Raw genomic sequence first — 23118 nt, 5'->3', positions numbered from 1 at the left:
GAACCGCCCGACTAATCAACTTCAGACTTGGCGTGGGTGTCACCAGGGACCCGTGGGAGTGCCGTGGGAATTCAGTCTGATCGATGGTTGTCCAGAAATCTATACATAAATCCACAAATCTCAGTATTTTGTCTATCTTTGAGTTTATTCCCAGGGGTCATCACCTCACCATAGCCTTTGGTGTGCATTACCTTTACATACTGTGTTCTTAAGTACATTTACTCAAGTACTGTTCTCAAGTACAATTTTGAGGCACTTTTACTTTACTGGAGTATTTAAAATCTTCAATACTTTTACTTCTACTCCATTACATCTCAGAGGAGAATGTTGTACTTTTACTCCACTACAATTATTTGAAAACTGTAATTACTAGTTACTTTGTAGATTTTGATCATTATTACAAAACATACAACAACCACTTCCTCCATGTATACGTTTCGTCCATTTGAAAATAGCCGATCTACAAGCTCACAATGCGTCACATATTTTCACGATTTCAACGATTTTTATACATTTTATACCTCTGAAAATGTGTGAAACGGGACATTCTGCATAATGAGTACTTTCTACTTTGGTACTTTAAGTACATTTTAATACCAATACTTTTACTAGCTAAACAATGTGAGTACTTTTTAGACACGATCCCTGATGTCATCGTGGTGGTCCTGACGTCATAGACTTGCCTCCAGGTACTATAATAGATACTACAATAGGTACTCTGACAATGGGTACAATGGGTATTGCATAATCAGAGGACCATGCGCTACCAACAGGCATCACATTATGAGTAAACGCAACATCCATGCATTGTAGCAAATTGTCCTTGACTAACCCACCGAAACCTTAGGCCGGGGACACACATTTAAGGCAAATGCTTTAAGCTTGCTCTAAGCTTTCCTTAAGGCTGACCTCAAGCCACAGAGCAAGATTGCCTCTTCAAAACATGTGACTTCCAAAGGAAATTAATTGGATGCTGCTTTACCCCCGCCTCCCCACAGTTAAAGCATAAAGTATATGTGCTTTAAATGTATGGCCCCGGCCTTAGGCCTAAGCAATATTTTGCTTCTGCTTCTTCTAAAAGAAATGTCGTTTACAACAGAGGACAAAATGCATTCATTCAATACAATCTCCATATTATAACTTAAGATAAAAGACAGCACGCTTCAACGACTTGTTAGAAGTACACCACAAATCTGCCTAAAAGTCTATGCACTGCAAACTGTAGAGATATGAAAATTAATTACCGTGTTATCTACTCTATTGAATCATAATGCAATGTCAGGCCAGTGAACATTACTGACAGACTTTAGTGGTGAGAAAGTCAATCTCGGGGTATTTAACACTCTCGCAATTGTTTCTGAGACGTTATGGATTAATCAGAAATACAAAGTTAGTGACCGCGTTGCTTCTGATAGACTGCGAGGAGGCACAATCTCTCAAAGTGGTGTGAACTTTAGGGAGCACTTAGAAATCAGTCAATGATGCATTATTCATGATACCATGTTCTGTTTGCTTCAGTGACAGAAAACAATGCGCTGTCGTACTAAATAGCTTTTGTCTTCTCTGAGTGTAAGAGCATAATTCCCTATGCATGATGGGTCATTGGGTCTATTGCTGTATGGGGAAGAATGAGAGGCCATTCTCGGATGGCACGAAAGAACAAAGTCTGCCGTTGTATTGATGAATAATTTACATGCTCGAGACAAAAGTGGGGAAACAGACAACAAAGTGAATTAGCTGTTGTGTTTTACAAATCTCTTTCTTGTCCATTCTGTTGTTTCCTCTGTAATATCAAATATTAATGATAAAACAAATAACCCCCTTCTGCAACAGGTATATTTTTTCCATTTGTGTCATGCTCTCTCTCTTGAGTGGGGAAGCGTGTACACTGTACACAAATGCTTTAAAACAAAAGCCAAAAGATCATAAAAAAACAAGAGCATGCATTTTTTATCATATGCCATTTTCTGTCTTCGCAAGCGTCTATTGTTGTCTCCCGCTCAATATGTATTTTAAGGCAAGTACACAGGATGACCTTTGTGTGCAAGTGAATGCGTAAGTGAGAGAGAAACAAAGACGGGTACAGCGGGTGTTCGCAATTTGTATCGTTCCCGACTTGCATCGTCCGCGCGAGTAGGCCGATTTCTAAGTATATAGATATAAAATTAAGCACCTGGCAATGTTCATTTCGTTGAGTAAAAACTATGACGAAAAATGTCCACAGACTACATTTTTTCACTGACGAAAACTAAATAAAAACAAAATAAATATTAAGTTATGATGACTCAAACTAAGACTAAATATTTCTGACAAATAAAAACAAAAGTTTTAGGGAGGGACAATTGGAGAAGAGATCCAGCAGAACCAAACTTGTAGATCTACTAGTTGTGAGCTTGTAGATCAGGTATCGAGGCCGGCCAATTTTTTACAAATTTAGTCGACTAAAATCTTATATTTAGTTGACTAAAACTAGACTAAAACTAAATTCCATTCTATTCAGAAGACTATAAATAAATGAACCAGTGGTACCTGACAGCGCTGCCGCTGGCGTCCAAGTCCTGGGCTGTGACGGCACCAATGATGGTGCCGGCGCTTGTGTCCTCATACACGTCCATCAGGTAGGCGGGTTTATTGAACACTGGGGGCTCGTCCACGTCCAACACGTTGATCTTCACGGTCGCCGTGTCTTTGAAGGCCCCGAAGCTTTGGAACCTCGGGTCCAGGTGAGCGTTGGCGGCGTCCACCTTGAAGGTGTACGACTTCTTGGTTTCGAAGTCCAACGGCTGAGGGGGGATAACAGAAAACAAATGTGGAGTTCAGGAGTAGGCCTAGAAATAAACGCATGGGAAACATACTGTAGATGTAAAGCCTGAAGTTCTTCAGCTCCCTCACAGTACTTTGTTCATCACTGCTTTCTCACTTGCTAACCGGGTAAAATGTGTGCTTGCAGAGAGTTACCGCTGAGTCTGTATAGTATACTTCCATTCATTCTCGGTAGTACAGACACTGTTTCATGTGAGTTGTAACCGAAATGTTACATAAAAGCAAAAAAAAAGGTAAACATATGCAAATTAAACAATTATAAAAATCTTTCATATTATTCTTATTTATTTTGAAAAAAAATAAATAAAACACAAGCTAGCTCCCTGGTTGAAACAAAAAAAGCACAGCTAACTAACAGTTGGTTGTTGCGACCAAAGGTCGCAGTTTAGGATGAGAAACGGCACATCATGTCCGTATCCGTGTGAGCTTTTTTACGGTCTATGGGGTTGCCTGCTCTGACATCACGCTGACTCTCACGCTCTGACATCATCACTGTGATGTCAGGGGAACCAAATCCCTTTCATGCCCATATATGGAGATCCCTGTGATGCCAGGGGAACCAAATCCCTTTATATGCCAATATATGGAGATCCCTGATATCATCAATATTAAGCCCATATCTGTGAATATCTATGGGTACCAGGGGTCTCCATATATGCGTAACTGGTCCGATATACATTACTGGCCAGATGGCCAAGACATGGCGTGACCTCGCCCTTTAGGGTGAGGTCGCTTTTCGCCCTTAGGCGTCTTACTGGTAGTTAACTTTCTGTGAAATGATCACATTTGGAGATTTTTCTTTTCCTCCAACTTTCAGCAAACTGAATATTTGGCTGAAGCAAAGCCTCCATTATGGCACTTGAATGGTGTGCCGAAGGGCAAATCAATGCAAAGCGGTGCACATCACTACATGAAAGAACAGCTAGCAGAACCAGAGAAAAGTTGATGCTCTCCCATTTAGGCTATACCTCCGTCAGTGTTTGAGAAAAAGTCAAGTCGTAGATTTTTTGGTTCAGTGGAAATTCACCCTTGACAATAGCTCTCAGAACAACAGCTTAAGGGGTGTTCTACATCCTCCGCCTCTGACACACCGGCTCAGAGTCAATTAGTCAAAGGCGAGGGGAGGGATCGGCGAACCGGGCCGCATCCTGCAACGGGTGCTTGTTCTGCTGCCGCTCTCCTGCCCTCTCATGTGTGACCAGGCTGCGGTCGACGAGCTTGCGCTCGGTCATGCTCCACTGACCACGGAGTCCCATGAGAGACATTCCTTTTTGTGTATTTCAAATTGACTAACACACACACACACACACACACACACACACACACACACACACACACACACACACACACACACACACACACACACACACACACACACACACACACACACACACACACACACACACACACACACAACCGCTGTGGAAGCAATGCTATCTGTCCAACCCAGGCCCCGTTTTGCCTTCTCTGGCATGTTAAACAGCCGGTGAGAGCTTAGCAAAATGGTCTTATTTCAAGAGATGGGCGAAGGCAAGGCTAGCAGAGGTGGGGAAGGTACAAGAAATTGGTTCTTTGTGTGCATGCACAGTTTAACATGACCACTCTAATCAACGTATGCACATGGATTCAAATCTAATCAGATCCAATCAGAGAGCCAACACATGAAATCATGAGCGTGGGGGATTTCACAGCAAAGGCAGATGTTACTAAAGGCCAGTGCCTTCCTTCCATCTCCTCTCTGTGGTGTTGTGGGTCTCTACTGGAGCACGACTGAAAAGTAAAGGCAAAAATGTGAAGCTGAGTCAATCTGAAAGCAATCATTGACCATCAACCACATGACAGTTATGATTACAGTGCACCAGATGCAACTGGCGGGCAAAGCAATACAATCGTCCAGCAGGAAAAACACTGTGCACGCCTTCAATCTCTGGCTGGGGGGAGACCAACGTCTGTTCATCCAAAATCCTAAACTCAGTGTGGTACTCGCCACACGCCAATCTCTGCGACCATTACGGAAAAGACTTCACACCGACTTCAGGCTTCAAAGCAGCCTAACAGCAAGCTTGTTCGACATTTCAAAGATTCTTTCTTTCCTTTTTCTTACTTTCTTTTTTTCAAATAACTTAAGAAACATCTAAAGTAACCTTGCATTTACAACAACAAAAGGACTCGTGTCTCAGTGTCTTATGATGCTGACATAAATGCTGGCTTTGTGATTACACACTGCTTTCACCTTGTGGGTGTTTGAGTCACATTTTAGACCAAATCTTTATTATTTGAATTAAATAAAATCACTTACCCTACCTTAAAATGGATATATTTCACTTTCAAACACGTTGGAGTCATTTTAGCATCTACTCTGGATTTTGCAAGCACCCCAGACAGTTTTTAAGTTGTGTGATTCAGTATTTGTATATTCGATATACATTATTATCGACCGCTTCCTATATTATTATTATACTTTTTTTTTTTCATTAAGAAAGATATCCATATGTGTAGTCAAGTCTGACTACACATATTTTTTGGAATACCAGTTAATTTAAGGTTGTTAGAAAACACATTAGCCAACAATGATGTGCTGGAACTCACCTTGCAAATTCAGCAAAACCATATGATTGCATGCTAATGATTTGTTGATAGGCATGACACCTCTTTGACTCCCCCAGAGTACATTTGCATTAAAAAAAATAAAGTGTTGGCTGAGTCAGCTGTCCAATCCATCTGACCTTATTCTTTGATTATAATTTGATTTGTTGACATAAAGGAATTCAAATATTCTATATATATTGTGTGTGTGTGTGTGTGTGTGTGTGTGTGTGTGTGTGTGTGTGTGTGTGTGTGTGTGTGTGTGTGTGTGTGTGTGTTTTTTTTCTTTTACAGCGATGCTGCAAATTATTCAGCGTCCCTTTTGTGTTTCAATATAAAGGTCAATAGCTCTGGTCAATCAGTGGTTGTGTGAAAGTCTGACATTTTGGGTAAGCAAGAGAGAAATGAAGAAATATAAATACAGAATGAAACTGAACGGCCCTCTCAGGCTGTCATATGCTATCATGGCATGCTTGGAGCCCCCGCATGCACGTGCAGACAGCAGTGCATAGCTCAGCTGAAACGCACGCAGGTGGAGAATCGGAGATCGAGGGAAGGGCTGTGGCACATGCTGTAAGTGGACAGCAGGAGGCGTACGCTGTAGGCCTCATTAGCGACTCCACACAATGCATCATTACAATAAGGACGGAAGCCCAAAGCCCTCACCTCCCATCCACCACCTCTCCCCAGCGATAACCACGTCTAATCTTTGCATAATTGGCTAGCCGGAGATGGAGACGTGCTGAGCTTGGCATACACCAAGTGCTGAGCAACAACACGAGGAATTAATTTCCAAAATGGCCCAAGAATCTATTTTGGAGAAGAAGAAACAAAGTATGTTTGTTTACTCTGTAGTATCTATGTACAGCCTGTTATGGTGTTTCTCTTTTGTCAACCGAGGAGGTGTTCAGTTGACACTTCCTTTTGTGTCAATTTATTTTGATTATGAGGCAGGTGATGCACTTAGATTGGCACAAATATCACCACATCTTTCCCCATACTGATCATCAAACGTTTAGTTCTACGGTCCAGAATCAAGTCAGCTGGCTCGCAGTTCCATTCAATTACTGGCTGCTTCTTCCTTGTGCTCAATCTATTTCATCCAGTCTGGCACACGCGGTTTAGAGCTTTACAAAAGTGCCAGGCTGTATTGAGGATCTTACATCTGCACGGCCCAGACGAGAAGCTCTGTCCAGTGAATCATGCACCCCTCAGCTCGCCGGCAGACGGAGAGGAGAGAAGTCATTTTGAACCCTACACGGCAACCGAGGGATAATTCACCATGATTAAATGTCAGGTGAATCCCTCAGATTAACATAGGTCTTCCTGGCTGAGGCAGGGGCAAAAATGAAGAATGTCAAAAGCTCCGGTGCCCTTTATAATTTGTCTGACTCGCGTGACAGCGTCGAACGGCACAGTCGCAGTAAACAGTGTTAATGTCTCTTGCCACGAAATCCTGGAAATAGGGACGAAAACGGGGGTGATAAAGGGGGTAATGAGAATTCCTGTGCTAATGAAGTGTGTGGCTAATGTGTCAATTCTTGAATTAGGGGAGAAATGGAATCAGATCTGGAGGTCATATCTGATGGTTGCTGTCTAACTACATGTGTAATTGCACCTTCTTTCTGAACCACTTATTGGCTCTACACCATGGACTGGTGCTGCATAGGCAAATATTACCCATTAGATAATGACTTTTGTTAGTGCCAAGTTATTTACTGTATAGAATAAAAGTAGAAAGAAGCGCTGCGTGGGTCCGCGAGTAATACAATAGGCTGAGAAACAGGTGCTCTTTGGAGAGGGTATATAGATATAAAGACCAAAAAGATTCTAGTTCCATTCCATTGTAACCAAACCAAGTGCACTGATGAGGTGGGGAACTTAGAAAAACTACAAGGCAACTCTGTTCAATTCAAAGAAGAAAAACACATTTATTTAGCTCATAGCAGCAATAAAAGAAACGACCCTGATGAAGGCCAAACGAGGCCGAAACGCGTTGGTCGTTTCTTTTATTGCTGCTATGAGCTAAATAAATGTGTTTTTCTACTTTGAATTGAATGGAGTTGCCTTGGATTTTTTCTAAGTTCCTCACCTCATCAGTGCACCTGGTTTGGTTACAATGGAATGGAATCTTTTTGTTTTCATTTACTGTATAGCCAGGTGTGAGAGATCTAGCCCCTAAAATTGAATTTAAATGTCACAACTCTTTTTTTGCCACTGACACACACAATGAGTATTACCATCCATCCATTCATCCATCTTCAACTGCTTATCCAGAATCGGGTCACGGGGGAAAAGTTCCAACTGAGATTTCAAGAGTTCCTTATCTTTGGTCTGCCACGGGATCTCCTCCCAGTGGGACGTGCATCAACCCTTCCTAGGAAGGCGCTCGGGAGGCATCCGTAGAGAGATAGCCCTGAATGACCATATTAGGTCTGTAATTTAAAATGTAACCAAATGGACCCTTGCAAATAAAACGTTTGAGAACGGCTAGTACAAGTGGACTCATAATGTACCCATGTGTGTGTTGTAGTAAATCAGTGCCATACATACAGTATGCTGAAGAAAACCTGGAGACTTGACATTTCAGTATTTGGGGACTATGGTAAAAACAAGAACATTATAATGGTGTGTAAAACAGAAAATCTAAAATTCACTACGGAAAAGGCCAGTCTTTGCCACGGACATATTTGTCCGTGTAAGGACATATTGATGACCCCTGCACCAGACGTATTGGTAGGCGACGATCTCGGATATGCCTGGCACTGAGACTATAGGGCAAAATTGTCTTAACAAAGAATATATCATTTCACCCTCTCCCTTAAAGATGGCATTGTATAGCATAATGTATATAATGTAATAGTTGTTGTAATGGTTGGATATTGGATAAATGTTGGTGCATGCATGTAACTGAATATGTATATCTCACCTTCCGTCCGTTGCTATGTATAAACCACATACAATGAGGACATGAGTTTTGTAAGTTAATATCACCCATATCCATGCATCCCATTGGTCATTAAAAAAAGAATAATCTTGACCTGCAATTTTTTTTGGCTGAAAAAAGAAGAAAAAAAAGAGTTTGTGTGCGTCTCGAATGAAACTCCTGTCATGTCTCACATGTCTTCACCCCTCTCTGCCCTTGGTCTCCGGACTCTCTACAGCACTGTTTCCCCAAACAATGGGTCGGGACCCATTTGTGAGTCACAGAACAATTTTTATGGGTCATGACTAGAGTAAAGTCCCATTTTATTTTCCTAAAAAAAAAAATATATATATATATATATACATACACATATAATTCTAATAATATTTTTTTTAAGTCATTTTACACATTTTAAAACAAACTAAGTTTGAGTTGATATTATATGGTTATCTGGTTCAAATGTGCGACGGGAAAATGGCGCACATTTGTCTGTGTGAATTATACCCAGAAAGAAATCCAGTTGATCCTCTGCTGTGAGGTTTTCATGAGGTTCATCCATATTTACATGGTGAGTTCCTCAGGTGACAAGGTCCCAGGTGGCTCATGCATGGTGCCAGTTCAGCGTGGAGGAGCTTCAACTTGTGCTGATTGTCCAGCCGCAACTCTATCCGTATAGGGCTGATATTGTAGCTGACCAGCCATTGGAAGCTTACAGTATCACCCGCTTGGCCCTTTAAGCACTTAAATCCTATATTCTTCATTGACCAGAGTTCCCCAGGGGTCCGTACCCTACCCCCCAATACTCTACATCAAATCTCTTCACCGGAAATAGCTATTCAGCTGTTTTTTTTGGCTGAAAGTGTGGCTATTTTGACACGCCCAGAATTGGGACGCTAGGATTCAAGTAGTTAATCATCCCTCATCCAGGCCAAAAAAAAAGAGCGGGTGGGTATGTGATAAAAATGAGTACTATATTGTGTGTGTGTGTGTGTGGGGGGGGGGGGGCATTTATCCTGAGCAAGCACACATTCCTATAGCAACCTTGGTTGATAGATGAATGAACTATTGAATATTCTGTCTCATGGGCGAGCGAGTCATTTGCCATTCGCTCTTAATCATGACCTACTTATCCCAGAGCTGTCATGTTGCATGGTTAAATATTAGCCACATGACATTGACATCCATATGCTCGGATGCTGTGACATCCATAGTTCCACAGTCATGGCATTGCACCTGTACTTGGGCTCCTCATTATCTCATTATCACCTGGACCAGGCATGCTCTTGTCTCACAAGGGGCCAGTGATGGATCTCAAATACGCACATGTTTTACTTAAGTAAAAGTATCAATACTGCAATGTAGAGTAGATACACTCTGTTACAGGTACAAGTCCAGTATTCAAAATGCACTCGAGTAAAAGTACAAAAGTAGCATCAAAAGTAAAATTACTCATTGTGCAGAATGTCCCATTTCACAAGTTCAAAATGTATTCAGATCTTTTGAATATAGCAGATCTACAAGCTCACTATATAGATAGAGAACCGCAAGGTTTGCTCCCGATGTGCAGGTTGGTGCCTTGCATGGTTTCCTGAATGTCCTTTCCATGTATGAATGTGTGTTTGAATGGGTGAATCTATGTAAAGTGCGCTATAAAAAAACGCTATATAAATATATAAGTGGTGGAAAAAAGTACTCAAATGTTTTACTTAACCCATTTAGGCTTAGAATTATTGAATGCTTTAACCAGTGAAAAATAGCAGATATACAAGCTCACAGCGCGGCACCGAGTGCCGCGCTGCGAGCTTGTAGATCTGCTATTTTTGGAAAAAGTCGTGAAAATGTGTGCAAATCTTTGAATATATGTATTTTCAAAGCGAACGTTTGTAACTCAAATTTTGCTTCTGGGTGGTCCCTGGAACTAAATATGTTGAATGGGGGTCCGTGGCCAAATAAATATCAGTTTGGGGGTCCTTCACATGAAAAGGTTTGAGCACCACTGACATAGTAGTCTCTCAAGAACAGACTAACTGAGCTCCAGTTAAGTGAAAAGGACCTTTTCTTTGACGATGGCCGGCCAGATTGCTGACATGTAAAAATATCAATATTGCAATATAGAAATAGTCTGTTAGGCTGAAGCCACACCAAAGTACCTATGAGAGTGGATTCCCCATTCCACCAATGCATTTCAATGAGAATGGAGTGTTTTCATGCCAGTAGTTTCTGAAAAAATAAATAAATAAATAAAAAATAACCCTCCGTTCTCATTGAAATGCATTGGTGGAATGGGGAATCGGCCACTCTCATAGGTACTTTGGTGTGGCTTCAGTCTAATAAGCAAATATCCGGAATTCAAAATGTACTTGTGTAAAAGTATGAAAGTGTTGGCAACAAAATGTGCTTAAAGTACCAAAAATACAACATGTTTGAAAATAGCAGATCTACAAGCTCACAACGTGTTGCATCCGCGATGTGACGCGTTGTAAGCTTGTAGATCATCTATTTTCAAATAGGCTAAGTATAAAATAGGGCTAATAGGGTTTATGTATGTTTTATAATATTATGATTTACCGGTATATCTGCAAAGTAACTAGTAACTAAAGTTTTCAAATAAATGTAGTGGAGTAAAAGTAAAAGTATTGGAAACTGGAAATACTCAAGTAAAGTACAAACACCTCAAAACTTTACTTAAGTACAGTACTTAAAGGAGTGGCGACACCGGCCGAAATTTAACATTATGATACAGTAGGTCACGTGGTGTTTCTTCAAACAGTCTGAAAAGGAGGCGGGCCATATCAGTTAGCAGTGAATGTATACTTCGTCCGTCGTGCCGTGCCGTGCACAACGTGATGAGTTGTTGTTAGCGTGTAGCAGCGCTGCACTGCAAGGCTATTTTGGAGAGCTATTGTGTGTGTACACACACACACAGGCTACACACACAGAGTGTATGAGCCACGGACCTCAGTCCTCCGAGACAGCAGGACATATGTCTGCTAAAAGGGCTCAGAGCTGCCGAGGAGGAGGAGATCGCTGGACGCTCGTTCTAAGCTGCTCCGGTGTCCCGGCCAGGTCCTCCAGTCAGGTTTAGGGGAAGACACAGCAGGGTATGGCCGACAAAACCGTCTCATAGACGGGGAGAAGCGTGTTGACCCTCGTAACTAATCTCTGACACCTTTTTTGAAGAAGACATGTACTTTTTTACCGGTCTAACCATTGATTTTATAGCGAATGCTATATAATTTTTACCCCTAGAAGTGATAGTTTTAAAGTTGGTTTAGAAAGTCGGAAACACACCTCGGACAGCTTTTTTGGGGGCAGTTTCAAAAGATAATGATATGGATAATCGACTCCGCCCCTCCCCCCATATTAGCCCAATCAAATTAATTTATTTCAGTTACTGTACAGAAAGTACTACTTTCAGTACAGTAACTACAATAAATTAATTTGATTGGGTCATTTAACATGGGGGTACATGACATCATTAAAAAAATTGGCTAATTTGATAGCCTTAATTAGCTGTTTTGGCCATGTCACTCCACCTTTAAGTAAATGTACTTAGTCACCTTACACCACTGTACAAATGCACCATTTACTTTTTACAGTACTTGAGTACATGCTGATGCACTTAGTTACTTTCCAACACTGTACATGGCACAAACATAACAAGGATGAAAATCAGCTGTTAAACAGGACAGGCCCACTTCCTCTGATGTCAGTGCTGGTGCTCTTCAACACCACAACAAAACATGCTTGAAATTCTCCTTGTGATGCCACAGCCTTTGATATGTAAATGTACACCTTCATTGCACTAGCAGCAATGTTGAATGGAGGAACCAGGGTGCATTGAAGGTGGGATGTTAGGTTCTAAGATAAAAATTACTAATCCAGAACCAGAGACTAAAGCATAATTTATACTTTGTCTTACAACCATGTCGCCGAGAAGAAAGCAACACAATCCATTTTTTGAAGTGCACACTTGGTTTAACAGGGTTCATGGAAATCTCATAGGGAACTAGATTTGCTATTTGACACAAATTAGTATGTTTAAATAAATGTGTGATGCCAGCAAATACAAGACATATTTGTCATAGATTTACAAGGGACAAAAATAAAATCTCTCCAAATGTATTGAGCAGAACTGCCAAATCCCTGTCTGTCTGTACTGTATCTGTCTCTCTCTCTCTAAGCTAATAATACATCTATCTGCGTCTGGCTTTTCCCTCAGATCCCAGATCAAAGTCCCCAGACCCCTTCGTTTGAAATGTCATCAAGACGTTTTTTTATTTTATTCATTTCCAAAGAGGAAGCAGGATGGTATGCATTTTTAATAGCCTCTCAAGTTGTTGTTTCTTTTGCGAGTGTCTGTGTGTAGAGTTCAGTGTGATGACATGGCCTCTCTTCTCTCCAGAGGCCCCGCTCCCTTCCTCTTTTTCCCCGCTAATGAGGGGGACTCTCAGCCACCAGCACCAATGGGTGAGTCTAGTTTTCCGCTTTGGAAAGGCTTCATCACGTCCGAGCGGGTCATTAGTATGCTGAATCAGCCCCGTTTCTGCTGAAAAGCAGGTATTACCCAAGGTAACGGGCCGAAGATTAAATGGGGTTAGGAAAACAGTGCTGTTTAATCCTGAACGTGTCAGGGCCTTAAAATCTCATTAATTGTGGTATTGTGTATTTACAATACCACTTATTAATCATTAACACCCACGCGCACATGGTTTATCCTTTGAGAGCTCATCAAAAGCTGAGCCAAGAAGGCGTAATGCGCCGCACACCTCTAAAGCCTGATTTATATTTTGTTGTGTGCCGGTGTCCCACAGAAAAGAAGCTCACATACAGTACCAGCTCACAAAAGCGATATTAACATGTGTGACACATATGCACATCTAAGTATAACTCAGGCTACATTTTTTGTAGCTCTTTTCAATCAACGCAACTCCCACACACAATTCACGTTTTTTTCTAAAGGACGACTTCACCACTTTCCAACCTATCTTCATCATATAGCCTATTGGTCCGACTCCTCACAAATGTTCAAGATAAAATAGCACAATTCTTTCAATTAATCTGTGTTTCATAGGATGCCTGCAAAAAAAACGTTTAACCAATTTAGACCTGAGGCCGATTCTAAAAAAAAAGCCTTCTAAATCATGACCTAAGTTTTCTGAAATACTTCAAATATTTCATAGTTCAGAAACCTGTCTACCAGTGACATCATCGATTGGGAATCCAAGCTAATTGAAACCGCAGGCTTTCTATTCCTGAAAGGTTACCATGGCATTGTTCTCACTATAATACAAATCTAAGTATATCTATATTTTTTAAATGCGTTTAAAAAGGAACCTGCCTCACGATGATGTCACAGGTAGACAGCTGCCCACAGCCCTCCTATAAGAGAAACAGACGAGTAGATGATTTTTTTGCAATTTTATCGTGAACATTAGTGAAGACCAATTAGTGTTGAAGTCGTCCTTTAAGTTTGATTTACAGACAGATCAAACATCTTCGACCAAACAATGACCACATCAGTTCCACTAGTTTGTGCCCGTCACTCAGACACCTAATCAGTTCCGGAACGCCAAGCCGTCGCAATGTCAAACGCAGCTACCGTAAATGCCTGCGGTGGGCCGTTACACGCGCCATCAGCCCACTCAGTGGTTGGAGAGGGAGACGCTTTCAGGTCTGTTAATCTCTTTGTAGTTAACCGAAGCAGCTTAAATACTGCTGCCGGCTGACCGACAGATCAACCAGATTCTGCCGCTTGGGAGAGAGCGCTAAAGACAAACCCACCGTCCCCCCAGAACACCTGCTCGCTCCCGCGACATCACCGGTCAAATGAGCACCGAGCACAACGACCATATCTTCGCTGTCGGGCCTCGTATCTCCAAGTTTCAAATTTAATGTTTATTATTTATTTTTTGTAAATTAAGCCCTACTTCATCATACAAGAGTGTAGCACAAAGGTAGTGAAAATAGCTGCTCTACAAGCACACAACGCCTCGCGACGCGAGGCGTTGTGTGCTTGTAGATCAGCTATTTTCACTATTTTAAATAGTTTTTAAAATAATAACAAAAAAAAGGAATGTTTTGGACATACAAGGTTTCCACCCGACAACGACGATATCAACATCATACACTTACATGATCCACAGAGCTTTTTGATGATCTGTGCTGCCATCAGTCACTTTGGTTAGTGTCCTTGATACGTACGTGTGTTTTTCTTTCCCCTCCCGGATTGAGGAAATTCTGTGACGCACCCGGAACTGCCTCTGACATGAGCAGGCCGCTTAAATGGGTGCGTAGCGTTGTACCCTAACCCTAAACGCACGCACATGCAGCTAATCGGAGCAATGACACTTTCAGAATCCTCCTCCCCCCAGGCAATGCCAGCACCGAGCACTCTATTCCACCACGGAAGAAAGCCGGCCAGTGCTATTCTCCTGGAATGACACTTATGCAGCGACTAGGGCCGAAGCAGTTCCGTGTGCGTTTTCAAGTGACTATGATCCAAAAAATCACACCCGTGTGAACTGAGCGGTGGTCGTGGAGGCTGCGCAATAATTGAATTGAATTCAATTGAATTGAATTTTTGAATTGAGTGAGTGAGTGAATGAGTGAGAGAGCCACACTTGCTCACCAATAGAGAGAGAGTGTGTGTGTGTGTGTGTGTGTGTGTGTGTGTGTGTGTGTGTGTGTGTGTGTGTGTGTGTGTGTGTGTGTGTGTGTGTGTGTGTGTGTGTGTGTGCCTGGCCTGGCCTGGCCTGAACGTTTGTGTGTGAGTGTGCCTGGCCTATCCTGAACAACAGCGCCCCTCCCTTAACATGTGTGGTCACAAAAGGTACTGTAGGCTACATACAGACACGGAGACAGACAGACAGACAGACAGACCCACACACACCGCCACGTATAGGAGCGTTGTGACCACCGCTCAAAAAAACAAAAAACACATGCGTCCTTGGCTGACTCGACCCATAGGTCGAACTCCCGTTGGGTCCAACAGCGTCGGCAGGTTAGATAATCACCCGCGTCACGGTTACTGAGGTTAGGTTTAGGTTTAGGGTTAGGGTTAGGCATAGTTTTACTGAGGTTAGGATTAGGGTTTGGGTTAGAGTTTGGTGGTCGATCCAAAGGGTGTTCGACCTAATGACATGTTACCCGGAGGGGGACTGCCCCATAGGTCGATTCGACCTAATGACATGTTACCGACTCGGAGCACCCCATGCAGCTCACTCACAGAGATGTGCTGTCCTCACTCCACTGCTGCAGTGGAGAGCATTGTGTGGGAGAGAGAGAGTCAGAGTACTGCTCTGAAGTGGACAGTGGTTCAGGTGTCAGTCCTGGCACACTGTTTTAAGCACTTAAGCCCTATATTACATTTTTCTTTTCTTTTTTTTTTTTGCTGAACCAGAGTTGAAGCAGGGATGCCCACTACACATTGTATACAATTGTGTAGCAGATTACACGTTTTCATACATTTCAAAGATGGCTGCACAGACTTGTTTGACAGGTCTATCATTGTGTAGCTTCATAATATTGATTGATTGAATAATTTATTAGACAAATGTACATCAGCACGAATACAGTCAAAAAACGTAGTCTAAAAGGATTAAACCAAAAAAGTCCTTTTAACTCTTTTAGTGCTAAAACCGAACAATTTCGGTTCTTTTTTTCAATCCAATACAATATTTTTTTTGCTATTTTACTTACCCTGAGCTGCTTGTAGAGACGTGGGTGGTCCTGGCTCGTCCATCGCTTTCCAACGAGCCATTCTACAAGTTCCGACGATTTATTCCATTGAAAATGGTTTAGAATAAAGTTTAGAGCCCCCCCCCCCAAAAAAACTATTTTTGCACGACGTATCCAAGGTACCAAAACCGAACAATTCCGGTTTCTTTAATAAAATGAATTAAATAATCGGAGGCCTCGACGAAGCCCCGTCTAAATTTTGATCCAGGCCGCCTACCGCGAGCTCTTTCCACCGGCCCGTAATCGGGTAACGCCGCCGCATCGCACCGCCTAATCCAATACATTCTCACATCTTTAGAGACCCTTTTCTCTGAACTGTGTTCCTAAGGCATCGAAAAAAAAAATTTTGCGGCTAAATAGCCTCAGATCGGGCTTCTAAAAAAAGAAAAAAAGCCGATAGCTAACTGTTATCTCTCTTCCTCCGGTTCACGTTCATAACACTGTTCGCAGTGAAAACCCAATGCACTTCTGCCTGGGTACCCGGATGTTATAGCGAAGCCCTATGGGGAAATGTCTGGCACTTTAGCGGCCTCTTGTGGCCCCTGGCAGTTAACAAGTTGTTAAATCTAATAAAAAACAGTCACACTAAGATTTAAGGGGGCCCGAACCCATTTTACAAGCTCACATTGCACCGCAATTCGTGTAGATCTACTATTTGTGTAAATCTACTTCTTCTTCGAATGTTCCCCCCAGAATAGGCATGCTTAATGCTTAAAATGGTTAATCTATTACACCCAACACCTCCCTGGGTCTCTGGGGAGACCAGAGCACACTATCGACTCCCAGCTCACCTCTCTTCTCGGTTTGTCCTAGCTGCTACGTCTTTCGCTTTCTATTCCTTTTATTTACTTAACCCATTTAGACTGGGAACTGCTGTAAATTACTTAAACGTTTTCTGGGTTTTTGCACTTTGGGGTATGCACACTGCAATATGCTGAAGCCAGCAAACGCAAGTACATTTTTCAATGAGCAGGGCATTGGCAGGCACTGAGATTTACATGCAGCATGTAGCCACACACACGCACGCGCACGCACGCACGCACGCACGCACACACGCACACACACGCAGTATGTTTTCACCCCTGTCCGTTCGTCCATCCGTCCGTGTGTCCGTCCGTCCATGTGTCCAATTAGTTTATTGCCAGCTAATCTCCGGCGCCATTGGCCGGGTCGCGGCCAAACTTTGCACACACACTCCTGGATACCAATTCAGAACCTCTGCCCAACATTTCTCACATGGCCCTGCCCATGCACCACTATGAGGCCAATGTTTGCAAAACACTTTTCTGTACACTACTCCAACAGATGTTGTCCACAAATCATGCAAATTGATCTATCTCTACAGTCATGAGATCAACATGGATCTGTCCGATTTTCCAAATTCCACACATTCCATCCTGATTGGCTAAAATTCGATTCCAAAGTTTGCCCTGTTCCAAATGCACTTTACATTCATAACAATCAAGCTTAAAAATGTTACGAAAAGGATTGGAACATTTCTTAGAGGCACTAGCAAATTGCTCAGTGTTGAGTGCACTGCAGTGACACGTGTTTAGGTCAGAGGACATGAAGAATACACATCACTATTAACTGAGTGTTAATTTATCTCTGAGAGAGAACAAATGGAACCAACATAATTCTCTGCGTCAAACAAACACTCTATATGTGTTGTTTTGATGCATATTATTCTGCTCCTCGCTTTCTCTTCCACCTCCTCCGCTTATTCTCTTTCCACAGCAGGATCTAAAATAACGACTGTAATTTCACCCCCTGCTGTAATGATCGACTCAATCTATAGAGCAGCTTAAACTTCCATCTCTATGGCAACGCGGAGCCGAAAGTTCTGTTGGTGAGCAGCGGTCTATTTTGTTCAATCACATGTCGAATCAAAAGCAATTACCAAAGGTAAAAGCCCAATTTTTCAGTGGTGGTACTCGCATTCTTTTTAAAGTACCGTATTTTCCGGACTATAAGGCGCACTTAAAAGCCTTTAATTTTCTCAAAAAACTACAGTGCGGCTTATAGTCAGGTGCGCCTTATATATGAAAACAGTTTGAAAATAGACCATTCATTGACAGTGCGCCTTATAGTCAGGTGCGCCTTATAGTCCAGAAAATACTGTAAACGTATCAATACCACAATGTAGAAATACTACTCCTTCAACGCGGAGTTTGACAATCCCACCTAAGGTATGGGCACTGATGACGTGGAGGAGAGAACATGCACCCAGCACCCACAGCGTCCCCGGCGGGAATCAAACCCAGGACCGTCTACTGTGCCACCGTGCCTCCATGTATGCAACATATACTTGAGTGAAAGTATCAAAAAGTCCCAAAAGTAAAAGTACTTATTATGTAGAATGTCCCATTTCACAAGTGTTCAACATTTATAAAAAATCTTTTTAAAATAGATCACAAGCGACGAGTTGTGAGTGTGTAGATCGTCTATTTTCAAATAGCTTAAGTATGTATTAAGGCTGAAGTGGTTAGTGTAGACCTATGTTTTGAAATAATGATGAAAATCCACAAAGTAACTCAAAACTAAAGTTTTCAAATAATTGTAGTGGAGTCAAAGTACTTGTAGTATTTGCCATCTGGACATGCAGTGGAGTAGTTGAAGTATTGAAAATTCTCCGGTAAAGTAAAAGTACCTCCGAAGTGTACTTAAGTACAGCACTTGAGTAAACAAACGTAGTCACTTTCCACCACTGTCACGTCTGTATTATGCTGTCGGCGTCTGTGATGCTGTCGGCGGAGCATAAATTAGGCATTGTATTACACAGGACATCACGCACACATACGATCCAGAAATCTGCGCAACGGATCAGCGAGCGGATTTGTTACCCGTGGCCCGTCTTTACGAGATGCCCAAATGCCACGGGATTGATTCCCATCGATGGCAGCGCTGCTGCCTGTCAAGGTGTCATCTGTGTGTAGGGGGTGGCCTAGGGGCCGCATAATTACAAAAACGTGTCCCGCTGTCAAAGTGTCCTTGAAACACTGCAGCCAACTACCTGATCACAGACTTTTATGTCCCACTGGATGAGCCGTGTCAGCTCGTCTAGATCAGGGGTCTTCAACGTTTTCAGGCCGCGACCCCCAGAAAAATCATATTTGAACTGGGGACCCCCCACCCTGACGAGCACTAAGAGTTGAGGCATTCTTTTGTATAACACGGTTCTATTGTGAAAATAGCCGATCTACATGCTCGCAACGCCTTGCAACGCAAGGCGTTGCGAGCATGTAGATCTGCTATTTTCACAATTTACGCCTCTAATATTTGACAATTTGTCCATTGTTTAATTTGTCATTTTAGAGGTATTAAAATGTTCTTAAATTGTCACTTTAGAAATATGCAGATACCCTCTATACACTTAAACTTTATGTTGGTTTGTTTACTGTTGAGTGAGAAAACAATGTTGCACATTAGGTTAATTATTATTTGGGGACCCCCCTGGGGGTCCTGACCCACAGGTTGAGACCCACTGGTCTAGATCTCTCCGTCACCCTCTGAAGAGTTATTCAATTCCCAAGCTCAACAAAAATAATACAAAATCACCTCAATCTATAGATTAGTTTCTAAGCTCTTCTCAAAGCTACATTTAAAGTGATCCCTGACTAATACGACAAATATGCCTTAATACATTATAATTGTCCTCTATAATTACAATGTAAAATTAAAAACACCTTAAATATTGTATTTCTTCTAGAAATAGCTAATCTTTCACTCAATAGGGGAAATGCCTGTCGCAAGTTGATGATGTCATAAATGTAATTTGTTATCTATCCCTATGGAATTTATGGAATGCATGTGCAAATAAAAACAAACTTAATACTTCCTATGGTTAATATGAGCATCAAATCAATATTTCAAATGTGTTTGTGGTTTATTTTGCACATGCATGCCATAAATTAGACCACACATAACATTTATGACATCATCAACTTGCGACAGGCATTTCCCCTATTGACTGAAAGATTAGCTATTTCTAGAAGAAATAAAATATTTGAGATGTTTTTAATTTTACATTGTAGTTATAGAGGACAATTATAATGTATTAAGGCATATTTGTCGTATTAGCCAGGGATCACTTTAAGATGAAGTTATTCTAGTAGAATAAAGTATAGCAGACACAACGGTCTGAGAACCTTGAAGCGCTTATCGCGTCGTTAATACAGATATCCGGCACCCCTCATTCAAAGGCTCTGAACACAAAAACAGGGATTATTATGTCACACGTGGTCCATGCTCTAGCCTCTTACAGACATGAATCAGGTTGTGTATTTCACAACGCTAGTGTGTCCATCTCTTAGTGGCGTGTCCTATTGATGTCTGTTATCTCTTTGAGATGCTATGATCTTGAAACCACAGCCTAAATGTCCCCTATTTCTGTGCCCTTGTGCTTCCCTGATAGCCAGTGGTGGACAAAGTTCTTAACCCCAGTATACTTGAGTCAAAGTATAAATACTGTACTCAGATACTCAAATATTACTCAACTACAAGTGAAAGCTGCACCGTCAATTTTGCACTTTATTGCTAGAGTATTTACTTTTAACACAACGGAAGCCAAGGTTTCTAACATTTCTAGCTGTTGCTGGTGCCGCCGTTCACTTACGCTTTATTTTGAAGAGCCTCGGAAGCTTCGTGCGTGTGCCTGTGAGTGTCCGCTGACGATTGAGGAAGATAATCCATTTGTTTACAAACGCTCGCGAAACTAAAATCCAAACCGGGGCCGACCATCGCGGTAAAGTGTCGCCGTGAAAACAATCAGATCTCTGCTTCCCTGGCGTTCTTTGCACCTTATTCAGAGATAAAGCCCTTTTTAAGTTTCAGCATAGAATGGAAGTGTATGCAGCCTAGACGGTCCATTTTGTTTCTGTACGAGCCACGTTATGACGTATGGACCAGGATCTTTCACAGGGAACACAACATGCGCGCAGCTGCACGCTGCACAGTTAAAACCTTGTCTCGTTTCTCAACGAGACAACATAGTTTTGGCACAGCGACCTCCAGTGGCCGTATCTCGTTACTGAACGAGTTTGGCCCCCAAGTTGTTAATAATACGTAAGTATTCAAACTTTCAAAAGTACAATACATCTTTTCTTCTTCTTCTTAACAACTAGCCAAACTCGTTCAGTAATGAGATACGGCCACTGGAGGTCGCTGTGCCAAAACTCAGTTGTTTTCGTTTCTCAACGAGACAAAGGGTTAACTTTGTTACATGCAGCTGCATCCGTCCTGTGTACCCTGTGAGAGACGCTGGTGCATATGTCATAACATGACACGCACAGAAGCGAAATGGAGCATCTAGTAGTGATGCGCGGGTCAGGTTTTTTTCATAACCCGCACCGCCCATAGCCCGCACGGAACGTAACCCGCCCGCGCCCGCGCCGCAGAACAATATATAAATCAACGAATCCGCCCGCCTCGCAACCCGCATTAAAAAAAAAGATGGTAGGCTATATCATCTCCACAATAGCTCATCTTTATATACGGCTCTTCTAAGTACCCAAAGTCGCTTTACAGAAAGGTTTACAGTAGCACAATATTGTCATGGACTAAATAAACAAACGTGTTGTTCAAATTGGGGTTTAGCCTAAAAGACATTCATTCAAAGACGTCCATTCTCTCTGGGGCATCGTCGGGGTAAGAATGGCGTTTCAGGTTTTATGTCAATCATATTTATACAGCGCCTATAGCTCGCACTTTAAACAGACAGCAAAAGACGGACAATATTAAATCCTGTTGGTTATTGATTAATCACCAGATTGGAGAGATGCATGGGAGCGACTGGAGTCTCGAAGTGAGCGTGGTTGGTTCATTCAGTCAAAAATCTCTCTCACACGTCTCACATGCGAAAGTTGTGTTTCAAATCGTATCCGTTGACTGGCTGGTTATATAACTTAACCGACACAAAGTATGTATAAACGGACTTGTGTGGATGACAGAGACATATAAGTGAAATCCTGATCAGCGACACGCGCTGAATTGTTTGTGCATCTTCTCTGCTGTGCTCACGTTGTCAAATGTTGGCAAAATGTGGTTCGCGGGTCCAACAGGAGTGGAATTGGGACGGTCCTTGCACCAAGGAGCGGAGGAGAAACCTCGCTCCTCTCTGGCACATTTTAAAACTCGCTCGCTCGTGCTCGTATTCAAACGTTGTATTCTTATTCTTATAGGCCTACTCTTATTAAGAATAAAAGGCAAATAAGAACAGGTGATTATTCTCATTTATTTTTTGCACATGAGAGTGGTGATAACCTGCCCGCACGCCGCCCGCCAATTGAGTCTGAAAACCTCGACCCACCCACCCGCATGCAGGCGGGTTGGCGGGCGGGTGGGGGCACTGGGTTGGCCCGCGCATCACTAGCATCTAGGCTGCATTGATTTCTATTCTGAAACATAAAAAGGGCTTTATCTCTGAATAAGGTGCAAAGAACGCCAGGGAAGCAGAGATCTGCCTGTTTTCACGGCGACACTTTACCGCGATGGTTGGCCCCGGTTTGAATTTTAGTTTCGCAAGCGTTTGTAAACAAATGGATTATCTTCCTCAATCGTCAGTGGACACTCACGTGCACACGTACGAAGCTTCCGAGGCTCTTCAAAATAAAGCGTAAGTGAACGGCGGCAGCAGCAACAGCTAGAAATGTTAGAAACCCTTGGCTTCCGTTGTGTTAATACTAAAGTACCCAGTGTTGGGAAAGTTCACTTTAAAAATGAACTAGTTCAAGTTCAAGTTCAAAACTTCTAAATTGAACTAGTTCATTTCATAGTTCATAATTCTATATTTTGAACTAAAGTTCATGGTCCCCCAAAATGAACTAACTTAGTTCTTTTTTGTTCTTTTTTAACCATAATATTTTTATACTTTTGGCTATTCAAAAAAAAAAAAAAAAAAAAGTTTAGACGTTGCTGCATGCTATTATTTGTAAAAGTTATTGACACAGCCCATATAGAACCACACACAGCAATAATTTCATCCAACTTGCCCACAACATTTAGGTGCCCAGTGCCCAGTCTTCCTGCACCTTTATTGTGAAGGG

At 42.1% G+C, this 23118-nt stretch overlaps 1 protein-coding gene across 1 annotated transcript in view; it reads right to left on the bottom strand.

Annotated features, from left to right (window-relative positions):
• The window catches only part of LOC308306797 (cadherin-12-like), a gene marked incomplete at both ends in the record, with an annotated part of 155622 nt that overhangs the window by 45235 nt on the left and 87269 nt on the right, over positions 1-23118 (bottom strand). Inside the window, one exon of the mRNA XM_080751839.1 lies at positions 2530-2783. Within this exon, the coding sequence (XP_080607965.1) occupies positions 2530-2783 (254 nt within the window). The remainder of the gene's footprint in view (positions 1-2529; positions 2784-23118) is intronic.

The sequence above is a fragment of the Nannobrachium achirus genome, assembly GCF_963921795.1.
Source record: "Nannobrachium achirus genome assembly, chromosome: 21".
Lineage (NCBI taxonomy): Eukaryota > Metazoa > Chordata > Actinopteri > Myctophiformes > Myctophidae > Nannobrachium > Nannobrachium achirus.
This window is presented reverse-complemented; position numbering and strand designations above follow the sequence as displayed.